Genomic DNA, 21,751 nt, shown 5'->3' with positions numbered 1-21,751 from the left:
AACATCTTCTCAATATCTAGATGTGGAGAATAAATCCATTCACTTAGCACCTCAGCCTGGCAATGGATCTAGTGCACAGTGCAGTACACTGTGAAGCAGGACATACCTCCCAACTGCTCACTGGAGAAATTACATTGCAAATTAATCATGGGCAAAAAAAGAAAGGATAATCTAATGAGCCGCAGCATCAATATTCATTGACGAAAGATGAAAGCGGCTCTGACAAGCACAGCAAAAATCTTTGCATGAACCACTGGAGGTGAAATAATATACTGTCCTCAATCACAGACGGCAGGTGGAGGCTCCGCACTGAAAGCACCAGAACTTACAGACAGTTCCCTGCCTGTGTAGGACCGCTGCAGGCTTAGAATATGAAATCTCAGGGCCCAAAGGGGATGGGAATGGTGAGGATACAGGAAATCTACGTGAGGGAGCTGCACTTATGAACTGGAGACTGTGGGACCTTCTCTGCAGGTTTTGTAACGTCACCAGGGCATGAGTGCAGACTAAAATACAGTGGTTAGGATTATAATTCAGCCAAGTCATTTTGCTGTGCCACAGCACCCAACAATAGCAACACACAGCGCCATTGAATGCCTGTCAGGGTCCCTGAGCTGGGTACATATTAGCACGCTTTGAATCTCTTTGATCTGGGTAATTCAATAAAACTGCCCTGTTTTCCTTCTCAACCTGTTAATAAATTGAGGGTTAAAATTCTTAACCCTTTGCAGAAATGAGACAAACTGCCTTGAAGTTTTAATATTTGATTCAGGCAAAAAGAATGAAAGAAGCAGTCAGAGGGCAGGAATATGAGTGGAGAGGTGGCTAACAATGATAAGCTCGGCAAACCACCAAGCAAATCTGAGGGCATAAATCGTAAGGAAGAAGTCCCATTAAGAGAAAGGCAGCACTGGAGCACGGTGTTGCTAGAAGCCAGAGAAGGTAAGAGCAGTAGGTTACATCCTAAATTGTTGTTCCAATTCTGCAAAGTGCAAACACACTGCAGAACGACTTTGTTCCATCGTTGAACAAGATTTTCAGTTGTTTGAAAATCTCGATCAACGATATGTCATCACTCCAAGGTACACACTACTGTGATATCGGGCCAATCAGTCGTTTATCGTCTGATTGGCCTAAAAGTTGGCTGAAAAAACAGGCTTAGGTAGATGAAGATATGACAGATGTAAATGTGGCCAATTTTGTGTTATGGGATTTTGCCAGTAGAGATGCTCAAACAGGTCCTGTATCGATTCTTTAATCAAATCAGTTAAAAAAAATTTAGAAAACGTGCCGTAATTTCTTGATGTATAAATAAGAAAAATTTAAAGCAAATGGCATAGAAGTGTTTGAAGCTTGATTTAGAAAGTCAAAATAGTTTTTTTTATTGAATGAATGTAACAGTACCACCCTTCATCCATATGGATTACCCAAGTAAAAAGAAAGTTTAAAAAATTATAGCAAAAAAAAAAAAAAAAAAACCCCAATACTTAAAAGATACACTAAAAATACTTAAAAAATGATCCATCTCCCTTCAAGATCCTTTCCCTGCTCATGCCATCTCATTTTGCATGGATTTGATAATCCTGCATGGGTGTCAGACACATGCAGCAATAAGCAAAATGTCAAGCAGAATATAAGTTACCCCAAACCCAGACAAAAATGTACCAACTCCCCCATCTCCCATGCCCCTCCAAGCTTCTCGAGAGAATTGCCTACACACGCCTCACACACTTTCTTACAGCAAACAACCTATTGGATCCTCTTCAGTCAGGCTTTCGCTCTCAACACTCCACAGAGACTGCGCTGACCAAAGTTGTCAATGATTTGATCACAGCAAAAAATAATAACTAATACTCTCTTCTAATTCTCCTGGATCTCTCTGCTGCATTTGACACTGTTGACCACTCTCTCCTCATACAAACGCTGCAATCCCTAGGTCTTGGCACTGTCCTATCCTGGTTCTCATCCTACCTATCTAATCGCTCTTTCAGTGTTAATTTCTCTGGATCCACCTCTGCTCCGCTTCCTTTATCAGTTGGAGTTAAACAAGGCTCAGTCCTAGGTCCTCTGCTATTCTCTATCTACATTACTTCTCTTGGAAAACTAATAAGCTCCTTTGGATTTCAGTATCATCTCTATGCGGATGATATACAAATTTATCTATCCTCTCCTGATCTTTCACCATCTGTGTTGTCTCGCGTTACTGACTGTCTTTCTGCCATTTCATCTTGGATGTCTTCTTGCCAACTCAAACTCAATCTTTCAAAAACTGAATAATATTCCCACCCAAGAACAGAAGCTTCCTGCCTAACATTTCTATTTCTGTCGATAACATGACCATAAATCCCACCCTGCAAGCTCGTTGCCTAGGTGTAATGCTTTATTCACAACTGTTGTTTATTCCCCACATCAACTCTATATCTAAATCATGTTACATACACCTAAAGAACATTTCCAGAATACGCACACATCTGACACAAGACACCGCAAAAACATTAATTCATGCACTCATCATCTCCCGCATTGACTATTGCAATTACCTCCTTACTGGTCTTCCCAAAGTCAGACTTGAACCCCTACAATCTATTTTGCATGCAGCGGCTAGACTGATTTTCCTTACTAACCGTTATTCCTCTGCTGAGCCACTCTGTCAGTCTTTACATTGGCTGCCTGTATTTCAACGAATCCAATATAAAATTATTCTACTAACATACAAGGCCATCAACAAGATTGCACCGACATACATTTCCTCACTTGTCTCAAAATATTTCCCCACTCGACACCTCTGTTCTGCACAAGATCTACGTCTCTCCTCCACGCTCATCACATCCTCCCATTCTCGGTTACAGGATTTTTTCCGGGCTGCACCTACTTTGTGGAATTCCCTCCCACACACAGTTAGACTTTCCTCTAGTCTTCAAACCTTCAAGCGTTCACTGAAAACCCACCTCTTCAGACAAGGTTATGATATTCCTCAACCATCTTAATTTCCCTAGATTACCCTATTGCCATCCTCTACACTGCTAACGCAAGACAACAACCTTCTGACCAACATTGCAACACACACAGCCCACTCAGTACTTTTACCTTTGCAGTCTGGCTGGTCCATTGTGCAATATGATGTAGCACATGCCCTTGTGTTTCTAACTCCCATTGTCCTATAGATTGTAAGCTTTCGAGCAGGGTTCTCTTACCCCTCTCTGTCTGTATGTATTACCCAGTATTGTCTTATTAATGTTTGTTCCCAATTGTAAAGCGCTACGGAATTTTCTGGCGCTATATAAATAAATGTTGATGATGATGATGAATTTTTCACTGTTCACTACCAGCCCATCCCATCTCCCCTTACTCAAAACCTGAAAGATTCAGATGTGAAATAAAACACACAAAAAAAAAACAAAAAATGTAAAAAAAAAAAAAAACTTAGTTTTTTTTATGCCATACCTTGAATAAAAGTACACATTTGGTAACAATTTGTTTGGGAGCCCTTGTTAATTAAACTGTATAATTTCTGTGGCTGTACAAATGTAACTTTGGAAACAATTAAGGAAAGTTTTTTTCAGATTTCTCCATATTTTCACCCAAGGAATGCTTATAAATTAAAAATAAAATTAGTTCTATATAAATTTGGTACCAGAAAATAAAATAAATAAATAAAAAAAAAGCCTACATGTCCCTACGAAAAGAACTCTGGTTTGGGTGGTCTTTGAACTTAAAAAGTTGATGGCTGAAAACAATTTAGACATCAAATAGTTAGATGTTTAGGGTTAGATTTACTAAAACCACATTCGTCAGCGGTCTGAAACCACCGAACATCCGCAAAAATTTCTGCCAGTTTAGTGCTCCAAACCACCTTATTTATTATAGGGCGGTTTGAGGCTTGAATGCAAAACCGCTGGTGATGTATGGCGGTTTCAAAACACCTAAACTGCCACATAAAAGACAACTTTTTAAAATACCTGGTTCTGATAGGCTAGTTAGCGCAAACATGATGTTTGAGATACCTTTCCATTCATAACATAAGTGGAGGCACCATAGACATATGCATTATTGTGGCAATCATTATTTATTGATTATGGTCACAATTTATAGTTAACTTAAGAGGGCAATTTTTAGTTTTAATTATGTTAAGGGGGAAATATGAATAATAATTATATTAAAGGGGAAATATATGATTGGGGGGCAATAATTATTTATGGGGACAACACTTGTTATTTCATGACGGGGACACCATATATATTGCACACATGTGGCACTACAATTGCCAGTATGCAGATGGGCACAAGTGCAATTGTTGCACCATCATAAATAATTATTGCCCCTCTAAGCAATCAAATATTATGTCCCTTTTATACTTATACATTGCCCGCATAATAAATAAAACAATAATATTGCCCCCATATTATAATGGGAAAAAAAATGCCTCCATAAAGTAAAATATAAAGTGATTTTGTGTCCATAATCAATAAAGATTGCCATAGTAATTCACAGGTCGATAGTGACTTCTCTTATGTTATAAATGGAAAAATAGCTCAAACAGCAAGTTTTGCAGCCTGTTTCCTGTCGATTTATCAAACCGCTGCTTAGTAAATGATGGTTTGCATTTCTATCATGCTAAAAGTCAAAAATGACGATATGTAAAATGGTGGTTTTAGGTGGTTTTCAGGCAGTTTACTGGCAGTTTGGTCTTTAGTAAATGCCGTGGTTTAAAATCTTTTGGTCATGGAGTAGCATAAATGGACAACTAATTTTTGATATGTTTAATTGATTTCTTGGCAGAGTTACTTAAAATAATTTAAGCAACCAGCAGACACACTTCCCTCCTCCTCCTGTCTCTTGCAAGTTACCACTGCCACTCTTCCAAAACAGACATCAACAAGGAGGGTGGTGGTGATAGCGACAGAAACAGTGCTCAAACAAGAGTTATATCAGGGGCTACTTCAGGCTCCCAATAAAACTCTCCTATCTTCCATATCTACTGGTCGCTACTGGCTGCATTAGGGCTAGAAACAACTTTATGCTCACTCTGATTTTGAAAATATTTTTCTCAAGAAAGATTAAATCAATCAGACATACATTTTAAGTGTAGGAAAATAAGGGTAATGGAGAACATAGGAAAAGAAAAACAAACAGTAAGGGAGTGAGAAAGATAAATGTATAGCATTAGTGCATTGTATCACGTCCACCCTGGGCCATCCTAACCATCCACATACCCCAACCCCAAGTGTGGAGGCAATGTCACGCTGAATCAAGAGCTGTGGTTCATTTTGAGAAGTACATATTCAAAATTATATATGTAGCTTTATACAATAGAAATGCCTCATGAACTCAACTTTTGGTATTGCTTCAGGTTTAGAGGATGTAGGTTCTTCAGACTCACCACAATTAATTTCCTAGCATAATACACCAGGATATACATGAGGGTACCTTTGCTGTAAGTGGAACCAAATCCTTCACTAGGACCAAAAGATTGTGTATTCTTGAATTGTGTCCAGTAGAGGGAGGCACAGGAGTGGATTTTACCTCTGCTGTAATAGAACACACAAGCCTAAAACCCAGCTAACAGGGGGCATGTTCATATGATATATTCAAAAGTCCCAGTTACAGCACTGCATTGCAAGAAAATTAGACATAAATGAATTCATGTTTGATCCTCTCATGGGTAAAGTATACCCAATTTCTGTAGCCAATATATTCAAGAAGTTTAATAAAGCCCCCATGAGCCTCCTCTGTTTTTTGTATCTAGATTTTACAAATATATATTTAGGTTTGTAATATCAAGCTAACAGTCAACTGTGCACTGCACCATATTCTAACATTTGTATAAGGCAGTAGGTCTGCTAAACAAGGACTGAATTTCTGAGACTGCAGTGCTCATATGTTACATGTGTGTCATGGCAGTGTGACTTGTTTAGCTATGGGGTGTGACTGTTACTGAATACACGCCAAAGAATCTACTTAATTTACACAAAGCCTAACTAAAGTCAATGACATCTGAGAAGGTTCTGACGTCAGTTATTACACAAGCAAATACTCATTTGAAGACATCTGTTCTATATATAATGTACCAATGAGATTTTAACAGATATTGTAATTGCTTTGAGGTTAAACTATTTCAGAAGTAATTATTTCTTTACAGAAATGTGCTATTATTTTGAAGACATTATCTCCTTTGATAAATGCAATGAAGTAGAATTTGCCTTACTCCTGTACATCATTATTTTATACTATCCGAATGCATATTTATATATCTGTTTATATATCTGTTGGTTATTAATGGAAGCTTATTTGTACATTTACTGCTAGAGATAATAATAATAATAATAAATAATAATAATAATAATATTATTATTATTAATAATATACTGGACTTGAATGCAGTCGAAACTACACACAAGTTCTTCGCTCTTTTTTTTAAAAAAAAAAGATAACTTGCGTACAAGTTATAGTCGGACTTCAATCAGGTTCAAAGTATATAAACCAATATTTCATGTTTTACTTGGATGCTTGATCACTATAGTTAAGGATTAACTGAATCTTCCATTATCCTCTATTTTCAGGGGCAAATACCTTTTCAATAACAGAAATAATCTTCAAAAAATTGCAGAGAGATATTGCCATTGGGTTTTGTTGTAGATTTTTTACGATAATTCAGAGAATTTTGAGACAGCAGTTTAAAATAAAAATCCTCCACAATTGAAATTTTCGGATATAAACCATAATGGTGAAATACATTGTTCAGTGTTAATCTGACTTTCCACTGTAGCTCTAAAAAAGTAACAGATGAAGTTCCTCCGCCTCTCTGATAAAGATAAAAAAGCTGAGAAAGAAGTCACTTGAGCCACTTTGACAACAATGACCCTACACTGCAGGGTCAGATTGGCCACAGAATCTGAGGCCGCTAAATGCACTTTTTGAGGTTTAAATAAATAAATAAAATCACTTACTTATATGCAGCGCCCACGGTGGTACAAAGTGACTGGACCGTCCTCCAGGCCCAGCCACCTTCCTTAATGTGGCCGCGGATCTAATGATCTGTCCCTCCTTCCCTCTTTCCCCCCCTTGTGTGGCTGCCTGAAGTCTCCATACAACCAGTGGTCATATGGGATGTGCACCACGTGACAGGTGCCATCCTGTGTGTCCATCCTCTTGCAGCAGGAATAACAAGGTAAAGTGTGAAGGACGATAGGAGGCCTGCTAAAATGTCTAAAGGACAGGGAAGGGGGGGCTGCTAAAATGTGTAAAGAATGGGAGGGGTGGTGCTGCTGTAATGTGTGAGGTAGGTTAGGGTGGGCTGCTGTAATGGGCAAGGGAAGTAAGGGGAAGCTTGTGTAATGGGCGAGGGAAGTGATGAGTGTATGCTGCTATAATGTGTGAGGGACTATGGGACTCTTTACATATTGTGTAATATGAGGGAAGGGAGGGGATATGTCTTAATAGTACATGGATGTGAGGTAGGCTATTAATTTAATGGTAGAGTTTAGGTGTGGGCTAATTATTTAATAGGTGCTATTTTATTTATGGGGTGAAGGTAGGGCAATTTAATTTATTGGTGGGGCTATTTAATTTAATACCGGGGCCTGTCCTGCTTAGTCCGGATTTGGCCTAACTGCAAGGACATTTGGGAGGTATGTCGCGCATCAGTGTACTGCTTGTGAAGGCAGAGCTGTGTGCACCTAACTGTAGTGCACACAGTTTTGCCTGTGTATGTGTCTACAACGTATCTAAAATGATAACCCCCTGTACTTCTTAATGCCACTTAGCTGGCAAAATTTTATGGAGCGAACACTATTGAAGCATTTCACCTTTGTGGTGATCACAGTGGATAGCCATTTATTGTAAGGATTATTTTTAATGCATTTTTTGAAACACACAGTACTCATTTTTGTATACTAAAGAGAGCTTTGGCTGGTAGTTTGCATCTCATGACGTCAGGAGAAGATGTAACATAGTGGTGAGGTGCTCATAAATAGTTTTTTATGTAACTAACCTACATAAAAGACTATTTATGTACATTGGGAGCTTGCATGTTTTCTCTGTGTTTGAGTGGGATTGCTCCAGGTGCTCTGGTTTCATCTCAGCGTCCACAAACATAGTGGTAGCTTGACTGACTTTTTACTGCGTGCTGTAAAGAATTTAAACTGTCTTATAGAATGGGACAGGGGCTGATGTTAATTGTAAATTATTACATATTCTCTGCAAAGAACTGCAATATATGTAGGTTCTATATAAAGAAAGGTTAATAAAATTAGACTCTCTTCTGAGAATCTCTCAAAGTGTGGTAGGACACATGATGTTTGTCAGAGAAACATTTTCCAAGAAAGCAAAGGGAATTTGTAGCTGAGATTTTGTGGAAAATTTTACAACAAGATGCAAAACAAGACAACTTTTTGTGATTACTAAACATCCATATATGCATACTCCAAACTATGCAAAACAATGGAAAAAAAAATGTGGAGGTAAATCTTTCTACATGCGTTTTAATTGATGACATCAGTGATTGATAACTTATATACTTCAGGGACCACATGGGTGGTCCTCTAATCTCCAGAAGGGCTGCACATTACCCTTAATCTCAGTAATAAGTTGAAACAATATAATTAATCAAATACATAATATGAATACCAAGTGTCAAACAGATCTGGCAATAAACCATAAGGTTACTAATGGGTGGTATTCTGACATAATGTATATATAATTAACAAATCCATATCGTTAGTTGATTTTATGGGGGTTAAGATAACCAAATTTCATTTCTAAATGAGGACCCTTTAGAAAATGTGCCTAACACTAGTATAGGCAGCTAGGAAAGCAAAGGTCTGGTCAAGCACTGCATGCAAATGAGAGGGAGGAGACCAATGTGAAAGATATTGCAGTAGAGTAGAATAATAAGGCCCCCCAACTATGTAGCTTAGGGAGTTGAATACAAAAAGGAAGCAAGTCCTGTTTCAATGTTATTATCCTAACCTTTCTTCCCCCTGATAAACAGAAGGCGGGAGGTACCATCACAGAATTCCAAACATAACTGAGATACCTGATAAAGTTTGTATTCTCCAGGCAACACTGCTTGGAGAATTTTCAAAGATTACAGGACTATCCGAACGGACGAACAGGATCTTGATCATTTAACTTGGCACCAGCTTGCCAAATTCTTCAGCGATGCAAAGTGAATACAAACTTTAGTCATACTTGCCAACTCTCCCGGAAAGTCCGGGAGACTCCCGAAATTCGGGTCGGTCTCCCGGGCGAGCGGGCATTTCTCCCGCATCCCAGGTTTCACAGAGAATGGCGTCATTTGACGCGATTCTCTGTGATTCACGCCATTTTGGAGGGCGGAGGGAGTGGGGCGAGGCCAATCGCGTCATTTTAGCCCCACCCCCGCGACAAGGGGTGTGGGGTCGGGGCCAAAATGCCGCAATTGGCCTAGCCTCGCCCCCTCCTGCCACGCCCCCAAGTTTCCGGGAGTTGGCAAGTATGACTTTAGTTGAAGCTGACTAAGCAGACTACTTATTAATGACACAAAATAATGTTGTTCTTTCAAGAAATACAAGAGTCTGTTAAAATATATACATCAATAGCTACAGGCTATAAATATTGAAGGTTATTTAGGAAGATTGCACAGAATTGCAAATCTACACTAAAATCCTCACAACAGACATTAGCTTTAATCATACTTGCCAACTTTTGAAAATTCATTTCAGGGAGATTGTAAAAACCGTTGTGGACGGGGCCAACTCCACCCACTGGGCGGGACCATCTCCTCCCACTGGGCGGGGCCAGCTCAACCTGTAGTTAAAGTTTAAATTAACCACCCTAGTGTGTGTATCCATATAATAGGGAATGTAGGTTAATTGGCTTCTGTTTAAATTTTAATCAGAAGCCAATTAACTAGGTTAATTTAACCTACATATATCATACTTCGTTAAAATAAATCATCCAATTCTTAAATTAAGATCTTCAAATTGATGGTAAGATAAGCAGCAAATTATTAATACCTTTCTACCACCTTGTGGTACAAGATAAGCCTACATTAATGATTCTAAACTATCTACTTGTGAGCTGCTGAATACAGCTGACAAAGTGAACTACTTTAAACTTAAAGTGTATTTACGGCAACATTTTTTTCTTTCAATGTTCAAGAAATCTAGTGAAGACAAAAACTGAAAACTGTTAAAGTCACGTTAATTAACGAATCTGGACTCAAGCACTGGAGATTTCTTTCTCCCTCTCAAGATGCACTCCCTCTCTGTAATAAAGGCCATTCTCTATTTCTCTGATTTCTGCAATAAAGGCCCCCCTCCCTATGTGATAAAGGCACTGCTCGCTCTCCCTTCACTGTAAAAAAAGCCAATCTCTCGGTTTCTCTTCTCTGTAGTCAAGGTCTCTCACTTTCTCCCCACTTTATCATACTCCCATGTCTATAATAAAATTGCCCCCCACTTTATGTCTCTCCCCCTCTCTCTGCAATGAAGACCCCCCTCTCTCTCCCCCTCTGTAATTAAGGCCCCTCTCTCTCTCCCCCCTCTGAAATAAAGGCTCCTCTCTCTCTCCTCTGTATAATAAAGGCCCCCTCCTCTCTTCCCTATCTATAATAAAGGCCCCTCTCTCCACTTTCTGTAATAAAAGCCCCCCTTTCTCTCCTCTGTAATAACCCCCCCCCCTCTTTAATAAAAGCCCTCTCACTCTCCTCTATCTATAATAAAGGCTCCTCTCTCTCCCCCCCCCCCCTCTCTGTAATAAAGGTCTCTCCCTCTCTCTCATCCCTCTCTGTAATAAAGGGCCCCCTATCTACAATAAGCATTCCTACCCCATTAAAAAGTACCTTTTATTAATTCATTTTAAATAAATCATCCAACAAGAGAGTAAGCAGAGAATATTTATTAATGTTTTATAGTGCTTCAAACTTACAGCTGAGTTACCTGCCACTTCCGTATATGGTGGCAGGTAACTCAGCTGTGAATTTGAAGCACTATAAAACCTTAATAAATATTCTCTGCTAACTCTCTTGTTGGATGCCAACCCCATATAGAAGAATTAGGTGGTAATTGCCTTTTTTTTATGCCTCCGAGTCCTCACTTGGTCTCCTCTCCTCCAGCATATATCCTACCCAGAGGGCATGGACGTGGGAGCTCCGTGCTCCGCGATGGTGTTCTGGGAGAGAGGTCGCGCGCGCGTCATCACGCCGATGTCGTCATCTGCGCATGCGCAGTTTGGATTCAGGACTCCGCCGCGCTCTGCAGAAAAATTCAGGATTTTAGAGTACTCTCCCGGGAGTACGGGAGATTTCCCAGTATTCCGGGAGAGTTGGCAACCATGGCTTTAATCTGTCTCATGCATGTTAGACAATTTTACTTGGAGAAAGGACCATTGCTGACAAGCAAGTTGAGTTCCTCTGTACTTGTTCTTTAAAGACACACTAACCAAGTTGTTAAAGCTTTCCCATGTGATTTAACCAATATATACAGTATATTAATACAGTATACTTTGATAATTTTACAGTAAGGCCATTGCATTCTGCAACAAAGTGTCACTAAAAAGCCCATTCGAAGAAATAACATTGATATTATAGTGTTTCTAGAAAAAGTCTTCTGTGTCGGTCAAAAAATCCAGCCCCCTCCTTGTGCACTAGTCAACTTTCACGCTGCAGATAGAAACACTTTCTTATCAGTCATTTATTTTATTATATCCTTCCTTTTTTAACTTTCACTTCTCCAATGTCCACCACGCTTTAATTCTGCTGTCTTACAATCCTTGCAAACATATTTCAGGTCAATCATCAACCAACACAAATCACAGCCATGTCAGCTCTTCTCTGTTTTGATTTCCTCTAATCACACAATAACTTTGCAGACTTTCTAAACAAATTAGAATCCATTATAGAAATAACAGTGGTCACTTAGGGTGGCGTATGTTTTTCCGAATGTGAGAATTACGACATTTAGTATAGCAACAGAAAAACTTGGATTACTATAAGGGCGACATGAAATAAATACACTGTAAAACACACAGAGAACATTTCAAAAATAATCCAAAAACATACTAGTAGGTTAATTGTCTGCTATCAAATTGACCCTAGTCTGAGTATGTTAGGGTATTTAGACTGTAAGCTCCAATGGGGCAGGGACTGATGTGCGTGCGTTCTCTGTACAGCACTGTAGAATTCGTGGCATTAGATGATGATGATGATGATTTCTGACATGGCCCATATAAATTCCCAGACTACAGAACATGCTGGCAGTGGGGATTGACATCACATAAAATGGTCGACAGAAAGATTGCCTGTTTCAAGTGGGCAGTGCCAGGACCCCCCTCCTAACCCTAATCCTAAACCTAACCCTTAGATTAGATTATACAGGTGGCGGGTTCTGGCATTGCCCCCTTGAAACAGGCAATTTTCTGGTCAACCATTTTATGTGATGTCAATCCCCACTGCCAGCATTTTCTGTGGTCGTAATTTAGCATTTGCCTCTTCGGGTTGGTCCCATAGTGGGCTACCTTGGGCTTGGTCACTGGGCCAAGAGAATTTTTTTATTTTTAAATAGGCTGCTGATTCGAGTCTGGACAGTCCCTGGTTGGTGGTATGGAAGATAATATTTTTTATTTTTTTTTACAGCTACTGCAATGTTCTACATTTGGTCACACAATGTCGAAAATGCCCAGAAAATTTATGGGCCAAGGACAGCATCTCCTACACCGACCTCTCATTTGAAATTATGTACTACCAAGTTTATTTTGTGTACAAAGCATGGTATGTGTTGAAATTCATCCAGTCGTAATGCACCCACAATGTTAGCTCCGTTATCGGCAATCAGGAATTCTGAGGAGTGTGTTACCAGGGTGAGCTATTTTTCTATGACAGTCCTGAGTTTTTCCCAACAGTATGTTTGTTTGTGAAACCAGAGATACAAAGAGAAGCTTGCCTGCAAAATGACCTGGTATTGTGTGCTAGCACTACTATGCTGCAAGGATGAGGAGGATTATGAAACTACCAGCACTGCTGTTGTTGATGACAATACACATACACAGTGGGCTGTCATGGTCATGTAGTTTTTTTTGACCAGTACTGCTTGTCCACATATCTGTAGTTAAAAGAATAGTTGGTTCAATGGCATTTTCTAGTGACAAATACTTTTGTTTAACCTCCCCATACAGCTGAGGAATTGGTATTCGGGAGAAATGGAATGCAGATGGAATTTGGTAGTGTGGACACAACACCTCAACTGATCGGCTAAAATCTGATGCACTGATGGCAGAAACTGGAAGCAAATGCAATGCTAACTTAGCTACCATGGCCTTAGTGATCCACTTGCAACATGATGCTGACAATTGTACTTGGATGCTCTTTGAAACGCTTGCTTCACAGACAATTGTGTAAAATGCTTTTACTCTTCTTGGTACCCTTCTGTAAGGAAGTATCACCCCAACAGCAGCACATGTAGTGTAAAAAGATATCTCTTGGGAATCATGGATTGCATTAGGAGAATCAGTTAGAATTGAAATATTGTGTTAATAATGAAGGTGCTGATTGTGAAGATTGCATGAGGTGTCAATCCATTTAGCTGCTTCCTGATGCAGGGCTGCTTGCAGTTTTCCACCTTTTGAAAAAGTACTTGAATGAACTCACTGCAAATGACGTAAAAGAGAGGAGATGCTTAGATGGTCAACATCCCTACCTCTATTTACTGCAACGTCACAAAGGCTACAGATGCCTTGTCTAATGTTATCTGGGTTGGGATAACAGTTTTCGCCCCAGAAAATTTTGCCAGCCAGGCGGCATTAAGATGTAGCCAAGTGGGGGCCGTTGTAATATTTAGCAAGAATATTGAAAAATGATGGAGGTTATTGCCCACACATGCCAGGACTGGTTAGACAGGTGATCGGTAATTCTAACAAAACACACACTGCTGACTGTAGTACTCATATAATATCTATTCTAATAGATTTAATAGGAGAAACAATGGTTTATTCCATTTTAATCGAACCCTGTTGGTCCCACTCGGCTCTTGGACACAAGGTGAGTTATTTTTGGTCTTGTGCCCTGGCATGACAATGCGCTTATAATTCGCATGATGTGGTACCACTGGTGACTGCTTTACTTCAACAAAATCCTCCTCATTATCTTGTTCAAGTACGACACATTCATTTTCAGTTCTACAATTATATCACCCTCATCCTCTTGCACATTTGAAAAAAAAAATTGGCATCCTCAATCTCTACGTGCAAATCATCATCATTACTACTCATTCTCACATTTCCAAATGGTTGAGAAATTTGGGAAGGGGCTTGCTCTAATATTACAGTGTCAGCATCTGAAACATCAGACTCGCAAAAAGCACTCAAGGATACCCTTGCACGCTCTACCAGGATTTTGCACGTGCCCAACTTCTTCAACCTCAGTGTTCTTTTCATCCACTGATGTGGTGGTTTTGGAGGTGACAGAGCGGTCACCTCCAAAAGGAGGTTGTGGTGCATGGGAAGTTACAGAAAATGCATGACTGTATTCGGCACTCTGTTTTGCAATGGGCATTCTAGTAAGTATACTAGAAGTAGCAAGACCTCTTCTAGCAAAAAGTGGGCACTGTCATAGCCTTTTCTTGTCACTGTGGGGGGTGAATGTAATGTTAGCTATTTTAAGTTCATCAGAAACTTTTCCCATATCCCTTATATCAAAAGATGTTTTCTTTGAGATCGACAAACAGTGAGTGGATTTGGAGTGTGTTTACTTAGATATTTCTATATTCCCGCATAACCTTTTTACAAGTAGAGGCTGAAAAAGTACTAGTCTGCCAGTAATGGTACTGGGATGCTTCTGATCTGTTGAATGATCCATGGTCGACAAGAGGAGTAAGACTATTTGAAGTTAGAGATACTTGTAGCTGCCGCCACACCAGGTGAACACCCAATGAGATAGGGAAAGGAGGGAATGTTACTTTACAATTCTTGTAATACTGCTCCACAATATAATTCAAATTTAGACAACTGGCACTTAAAAAACATGTCTATATTTTTTTGGGGTGGTTATGTTGCTTACCCTGTTTTTTGATCTATTACTAAAGAGGTCACTGATAATGCCCCTCACACAATTGCATTCAGCATGAAACAATTGGTATTTTAAAAGCAACAAATCTGTTTGAGGTGTGTTGCTCAAAGTCACACAGCACCCTGCATTTTCTCCATTAAATAATTCAGATGCCACACACATATACAATATATATATATATATATATATATATATATATATATATATATATATATATATATATATATATATATATATATATATATATATATATACACACATACATATATACATACACACATACACATACACACATATTTAAATATATTCATATATACATATATATACACACACACATACATACACTATATCCACAAGTAGCCATTGCTTGTCAACTATTCACTCTCTGAGACTGTGATAAGCACACAATTCTAGCAGGCAGATCTCTAAATAGACTACAGTAAAATCACAGCTGCTGCTATATACATTGTCTCATTCATCCCATCCAACCCTCTGCGATTTTCCTAGCACAGAATTGCAACAAACCTCCTATCCACATGCTATCACTTTTGGGGGGGTATTCAATTGTTCCTCCGGGCGCCGCCGGAACGAGCGCGTTAAAACTATTACCGTTAATACAGTAATTACTCGCTGAATTTCATCTCGCAGCTCCCTGAGCTGCGAGATGAAATTCAGCGAGTAAACTACCGTATTAACGTTTTTTAAGCGCAAAAGTACTGTATAAAACGGTAATGGTTTTAACGCGCTCGTTCCGGCGGCGCCCGGAGGAATAATTGAATACCCCCCCTTAAAATGGCAGATAACAGGGGGACGGTCATGTATGGAAGATATCGATCCAAAACTCAACATTTTACAAGAAATTACATTTTTGTCTAATTTTTCAGGTCCGAGTTTAGCGCGAGAAACCATACCCTAAAATTCGGATCTGTCATTTCTACGACTCCAAACCACTCATCTCTACTTTTTGATGCTTACCGAGTAATAGTCCTCGACTCTGAATAGACTTATCAAATTCTGACCAATCCAAGTTCACGTGTGTATGTCTTTTATTGGTTGAGTAAGGAGTAGCCCCAGATGACCCAGTCTACTCTTATTAAATTAGCAACCAGATATATTCAGGGTCCATCTGATATGAGATTTTATTAAGAAATCTTTTTTTTTATAAATATATACACACACACACTAACCTACTAACACTTTAGGACCACTCACTTTATTAATATGATCTTTTTCAGTTTTCCTCCTAAAATACTGATCTGATTAGCTTTATTATAAATATATATTATACATTAATTATGAGAGTAAGGGGCCACCTGGAATATCTTAAAACAACTTTTGTGTGTTTAAAGACTTGTATTATATTAGTGGCAGTGTGCCTACAAATGTGCTATCCTGCAGAAGTGTGCCTGAAATGTGTAAAATAAATTACCTGGAAATGCACCGTCTTCTTCCCTCTATCCTACTAAAAATACTCTTGTCCCACAAAACTAAAATAACAATTTCTAATATTATTGCAATATTAGGCGCTTAGTAATAGCTACTCCCTTTAGTTAGTGAAAACTTTTGTACTTCCATAGATGCTGCAAACTTTACCTAAAAATCCCACGCGTTTCCAGATAAATCTGAGTGCAATTGGACAGGAGGCCGCATGTGATGTCACAAAGCAGCATTTGAATTGCTGTGTGTGTTGTTTAAGGTTCAGAGCACATAACCCTTACTTACCCTGTAATACTTCCATGGGGAGGACTGTCCAGGCATTTTCCATGTAGGAAATATACAGATAACGAGCAGTGTTACAAGCAAGACCAATGTACAGCACCCTATGAAGAAAAACAGAAGAAAAAAAAAAACAGAGGATGCATAAATGTAATATTAATGTTTATAAAGAAGATTAATGAGCGCAGATGAACTGACCAAAAGTTATTTCAAAGAACATTTTTCAAAACATAACATTTGCAATATTAAAAAGGTGCAACACCAGACTTTTCTTCCTTTTTTAAATAGCAAGTTAATATTTTTTAGTAATATGTAGCTGAAGCATTTTTTCCAGGAGGTTCTCCAAAAACTCCTTGCAAAATGAATCTGTATGGCACATTTATACAGGTACCACTGCAAAAACATGTGTCTGTCCTGAATAAAATTTGCTCTCAGAGTTATCATGTACTTATTTATAGAGGCACCACTAATACCACAGCTGTAGAGAACTCACTCACATCACTCCCTGCCCCAAAAGAGCTTACATTCTAAACTGCCTAACACACACAGACACACAAGGGTCAATTTTATAGCAGCCAATTAACCTACTAGTATATTTTTGGATTGTGGGAGGTAACTGGAGTCCACAGTGGAAACCCACGCAAACATGGGAAGAACATACAAACTTCACACAGATAAGACCATGGTAGGGATTCAAACTGACCCCAGTGCTGTGAGGCAGATGTGCTAACTATCAAGTCACTGTGCTGTCTGAGCCATTCAGACAACAAGCTCCGCAGTGGCCATGTGATGGTAGAGGAAGGAGGTATGGTGGAGGGGGGGGGAAGGGTTGTGCTATGCAATTTCCATTCCTCCCTGCTAACTGTTAGCCTGCATTGGGAGCAAGAAAAGGGCAATAGTGTGTGCAAAATTATGTTGCAGAAATCACATTTTTGTATATTAGGTGTGACTGGATCACTCATAAATAACTTATGGTATCAATTTATTTAAGGGAAATAGAGCAGGGCGCTGATTTATATAAATTGCCAATGCACTTATTTTTAATATTGTATATATTCTGAGATAGGAGATCGTTTTTTTCTGAGACCAGGGTAGAAACTGTTTTTTCCTGTTTTCACCTTACTAAAGGATATGCCTTATTTCTGATGCACATATCCGATACAATAGGCCTTTGTGGATGGAGGTACTGTGTGTATTGGGGATGTATTTAGTATGTAAGTGTCATTGTTTAGGATTTGTAAGGTTGCTAGTGAAAACCTCCAATTAGGCATATGTGCAAGGGAGTCGGATAGCAGGAAGTGCTAACGAAGTTTTGTGATGAAGTGTCATGTCTGCTCTGGCCAAAGGCCCAGCAGAGGGGGTCGTTACTGTGTGGCCTTTTTGTCCAAAGTGAATTTCATAGATAAGTGTAAATTTTGTTAGCCTTGAAATGCATGCAAGTCTATGTTTTGGGAAGCAGGGTACATTCTGATTCTAAAAGACTATTTCTGTACTGTATAAAAAATGAGCTGTGTGAGCATGTAAAGTGTTCTTCTGATTTCAACATTTGACCTGATCACACTGGTACCTCAAACCAGTGTGAGCAAATAAACATCTTGCTTCAAGACCCGCTTGAAAACATCTTCAATATTGCTATATTCCTGTGATCTACAGATTAGATCCTAAATCTAATCCGTTCGCCGGCTGTTCTGAGGTTTGGACCCAAGCTTTCCAGTACCACCGCTCTGCCTGCTACCCAGCAGCCCTGGTCAGTGTGATAGGCCAGGGGGGATCCATTCACAGGAACCTGGATCCATAGTAAGAGGTCCGGAGTTACCAGCCCAAGTGTACCAGCACAGGAGTACACAAGAGGTCAGGAGTACTAGCCCAGGTACACCAGCAACGAGATATGCTAGCAGCGCCATTTACCCAGAAGAAACCCAGTACTGGATGCCGGTAAAGAGTCCAGTGGTGGCAGCTCGTGTAAGCCCCTCCTACTGCGGCAAGAGGGCACTTTTTGGATAACGAAAGGGAACGCAGTGGCAAAGTAAGCCCAGCCAGTTCCCAGCAACAACAGACAGGGTTGCATAGGCGGTCCATCCTGTCACATTAGGACATTTACAAAATTACAAAAACGTCAGTTCACTGTACAAGTAGCCTGTCGCATAGACCATTTGTGTAGCAGAATCTCCCCAGGATGTGATCTATATGTATTCATGTCATTTGTACATGGTTTATAGAAAAAAAAGTGTTAAAATGATTCGACAAATGGCTGCAGAGTATGGTTACATACATTATAATAAACAAAAAAAAGTCTAAAAAGGAAGTATAAGAAAGATGTATTATACAATAAAATATGTACCTTTGTGGCCCATCCTAGAGTGCTACCTTGTAAGACTATATTATTTCCCAAAAGCGTGTCTCTAGGTATCGTCTGTAATAATGTTCTTAAATACAGCAATATCAAAATGCAGTAATTTCAGCCTAAAAACATGCTGATTAAATTACTATTTCATTCTACGTTATCAATGTAAAACAGTGTAAATCAATGTAAAAACAGCTTATGTCAAATTTTCACTGTTCAACAGCAATACAATTTAATACTTGAAAGGCTAACAAAACTTTCCAACAGTCTGGGTGTGTCTCAAGAAGTTTCCTGCAAACATGGTACATTGTGACCCTGTCAATACAACACACCCATGACAAAGAGTACAATTCAGTGTATTATATTTTTCTCGTAAATGTATAAGACCATGAGAGTTAGCATGAAACTCTAAATTAGAAATAATGAAAATGCCACAGATTACGGCATCAAGGCACCATTTTTCAAACTTCTGATATATTACAAGTATAAAATTCAAGTTTTTCTGTAACTTCACACATCACCATGCCTAAAATAAATTGAATTACATAAAAATAATCCCATCTTTCTTCCCACTGCCACCCCCTTCCAATTACATTGTTTAGCAGAGCTCTTTGCAGTCATTTAAAACCAAAGAAAGAAAAAGTATCTCAACTTCTAACAATTACAAACAGTGTATATCCAGGTGTACCCATCAGTCATTAAACATGTTTAAAGACAACCCTTACCCCCCTCAACACAAAAACACCCACACAAAAGAAAACCACAATAGCAGCATAACCAAAGCATCTGTTAACAAAACATATATGTATTAAAATATAATGTATTTATGTTAGAAGCCTGTTTACGATTATAAATCTTTTGAATACATATTCATATTTTATGCTTATTTTGTAGATGTTTTATTTGGCGGGACCAAGAATCTGCTGGTCTATGTTAAGCAGATATACCTTTTATTTCTCTATTGCCAAGGCACATCAGTGTACTCCCCAGGCACTATTCTAGTCTACGCACTATAGTTCACATGCTTATTAGGTAAATCTTATGGTATGCACCTAAGTTGAGGCTTACCCTCCCTTTGTATTGATTTAATCAATAGAAGTTGTGCTTTCCCAGTTGTCACTATCACTGATCACTTAAATCTTATGGAAAAATGGTCACGAGCCTTGCAGAAGTTATCTTTGTACAAGAGAAATTTTAAACAAGATGCCTCGCCATGGTTTCGTATTAACCATTTCCCCCATGCATATTTCGCTACAATAGTGGCAGGAAAATTCTGGGGTTTGTTATCCTGTTTTCTGAAAGACTTCCCTTTTTAGATAATCAAACATTTTGGCTGGCTGAAGGGAGGGCGCTCCTGGTTAAATGCAGACTGCATGATCACGTTTACACTTTTGCCAAATTATATGCTCCTAATAAAGGCCAATACGCATTTCTGGAAAAAATGATGAAACAAGTAGCAGATTGGAAGGTGTTCGGGTGGTGGGGGTAGATCTCACTGGACCATGCATCCCAAGCTTGATGTCTATAATCAGACAAGTAGACATTGGCGGTCTCTTCAATGTAAGGTAAGACGCTCGAGCACCAGATGGTTGACACAGGCAGACATCAATATCCAAACGAGAGAGATTACACCTTTTTTTTCCCCACCCACACCGAATCTATTCTCTAAAGATTACTTAGTTCTGTCTCAGATTCCTTCCCGATTTTGACGACCTTCATTAGGCGACCTGGAATGACCACGCGCCCATCTCACTGACTTTACGATTAAACCATCCCTAAGCATTGCTCCTGTAGACTCAATGAGCTTCTCCTCCAATATCCCTATTGTAAGAACGAACTAGAAATAATAATTACGAAGTTTCTAGGGTGTTTATTTGGGAGTCTCAAAAATGTGTTCTCCGAATCAAGCTTATTCAATTGGAATCCTTCTTAAAAAAAACACAAAAATAAATAAATAAAAGAAGCCCAAAAGACTCACCTGCTCCAGAAAAATTAAAGATCTGGAAACAAGCCATAAATCCTACCTCTCCCAGGAAGTTTTTATGTAACTGACAGAAACGAAGGCTGCTCTTAATAAACTTCTCTATGACAAAATTACATTTGACCATTGTAAGTGCTGCAATCATTTATTTCAGAGGAGGAATAAACCCAACACTATGCTTGCGGAGGTCTTTCGCTCCCAAGGAACTCAGACTTATAGCAGTGATCAAAGACGTCAATGGGTAGGAAAGTACGCTTGCCACGGATATAGCAGCAGCCTTCCACTCGTACTACTTGCGCCTCTAACCATTCTGGTACTGCTGCCTAAACAGACTCCACCCTTAGACAGACTTTGATTTCCTCATGAAGGAGAGAAACTTCTCTCTTAAAAACACACTCTCTTAAGATCAGAAAAGGATTTGCTAGAACAACACTTCATGCCTGGAGAGCTAGCAGATGCTTTAAAATCTGTCCCCTCTGGAAATTCTGGGCCCCCGATGGCTTCTTAATCTCCTATTACAAGGCATTCAAGGATAAATATGAAAATATGATACCCCTGATGGTTCCTGCCTTCAACACTATGGCAAAGGAGACCTTATTTTCCCCATATACTTTAGAAGCCCATATCAGTATCATACAGAAATAATGGAAGGACCCATCTCAGTGTCCCA

The 21,751-nt window shown here is 39.2% G+C and overlaps 1 protein-coding gene across 3 annotated transcripts in view; it reads right to left on the bottom strand.

Moving 5' to 3' along the window:
• Window positions 1-21,751, bottom strand: part of MFSD6 (major facilitator superfamily domain containing 6) — a 114,805-nt gene that overhangs the window by 48,727 nt on the left and 44,327 nt on the right. For all 3 annotated transcript variants that reach the window (XM_075180050.1, XM_075180049.1, XM_075180051.1), the window contains one exon: window positions 16,763-16,860. In XM_075180050.1, the coding sequence (XP_075036151.1) occupies window positions 16,763-16,860 (98 nt within the window). The remainder of the gene's footprint in view (window positions 1-16,762; window positions 16,861-21,751) is intronic.

This window comes from Mixophyes fleayi, chromosome 7 (assembly GCF_038048845.1).
Source record: "Mixophyes fleayi isolate aMixFle1 chromosome 7, aMixFle1.hap1, whole genome shotgun sequence".
Taxonomy (NCBI): Eukaryota; Metazoa; Chordata; class Amphibia; order Anura; family Limnodynastidae; genus Mixophyes; species Mixophyes fleayi.
The sequence above is the reverse complement of the archived record's forward strand: the minus strand, read 5'-3'. Positions and strand labels throughout refer to the sequence as shown.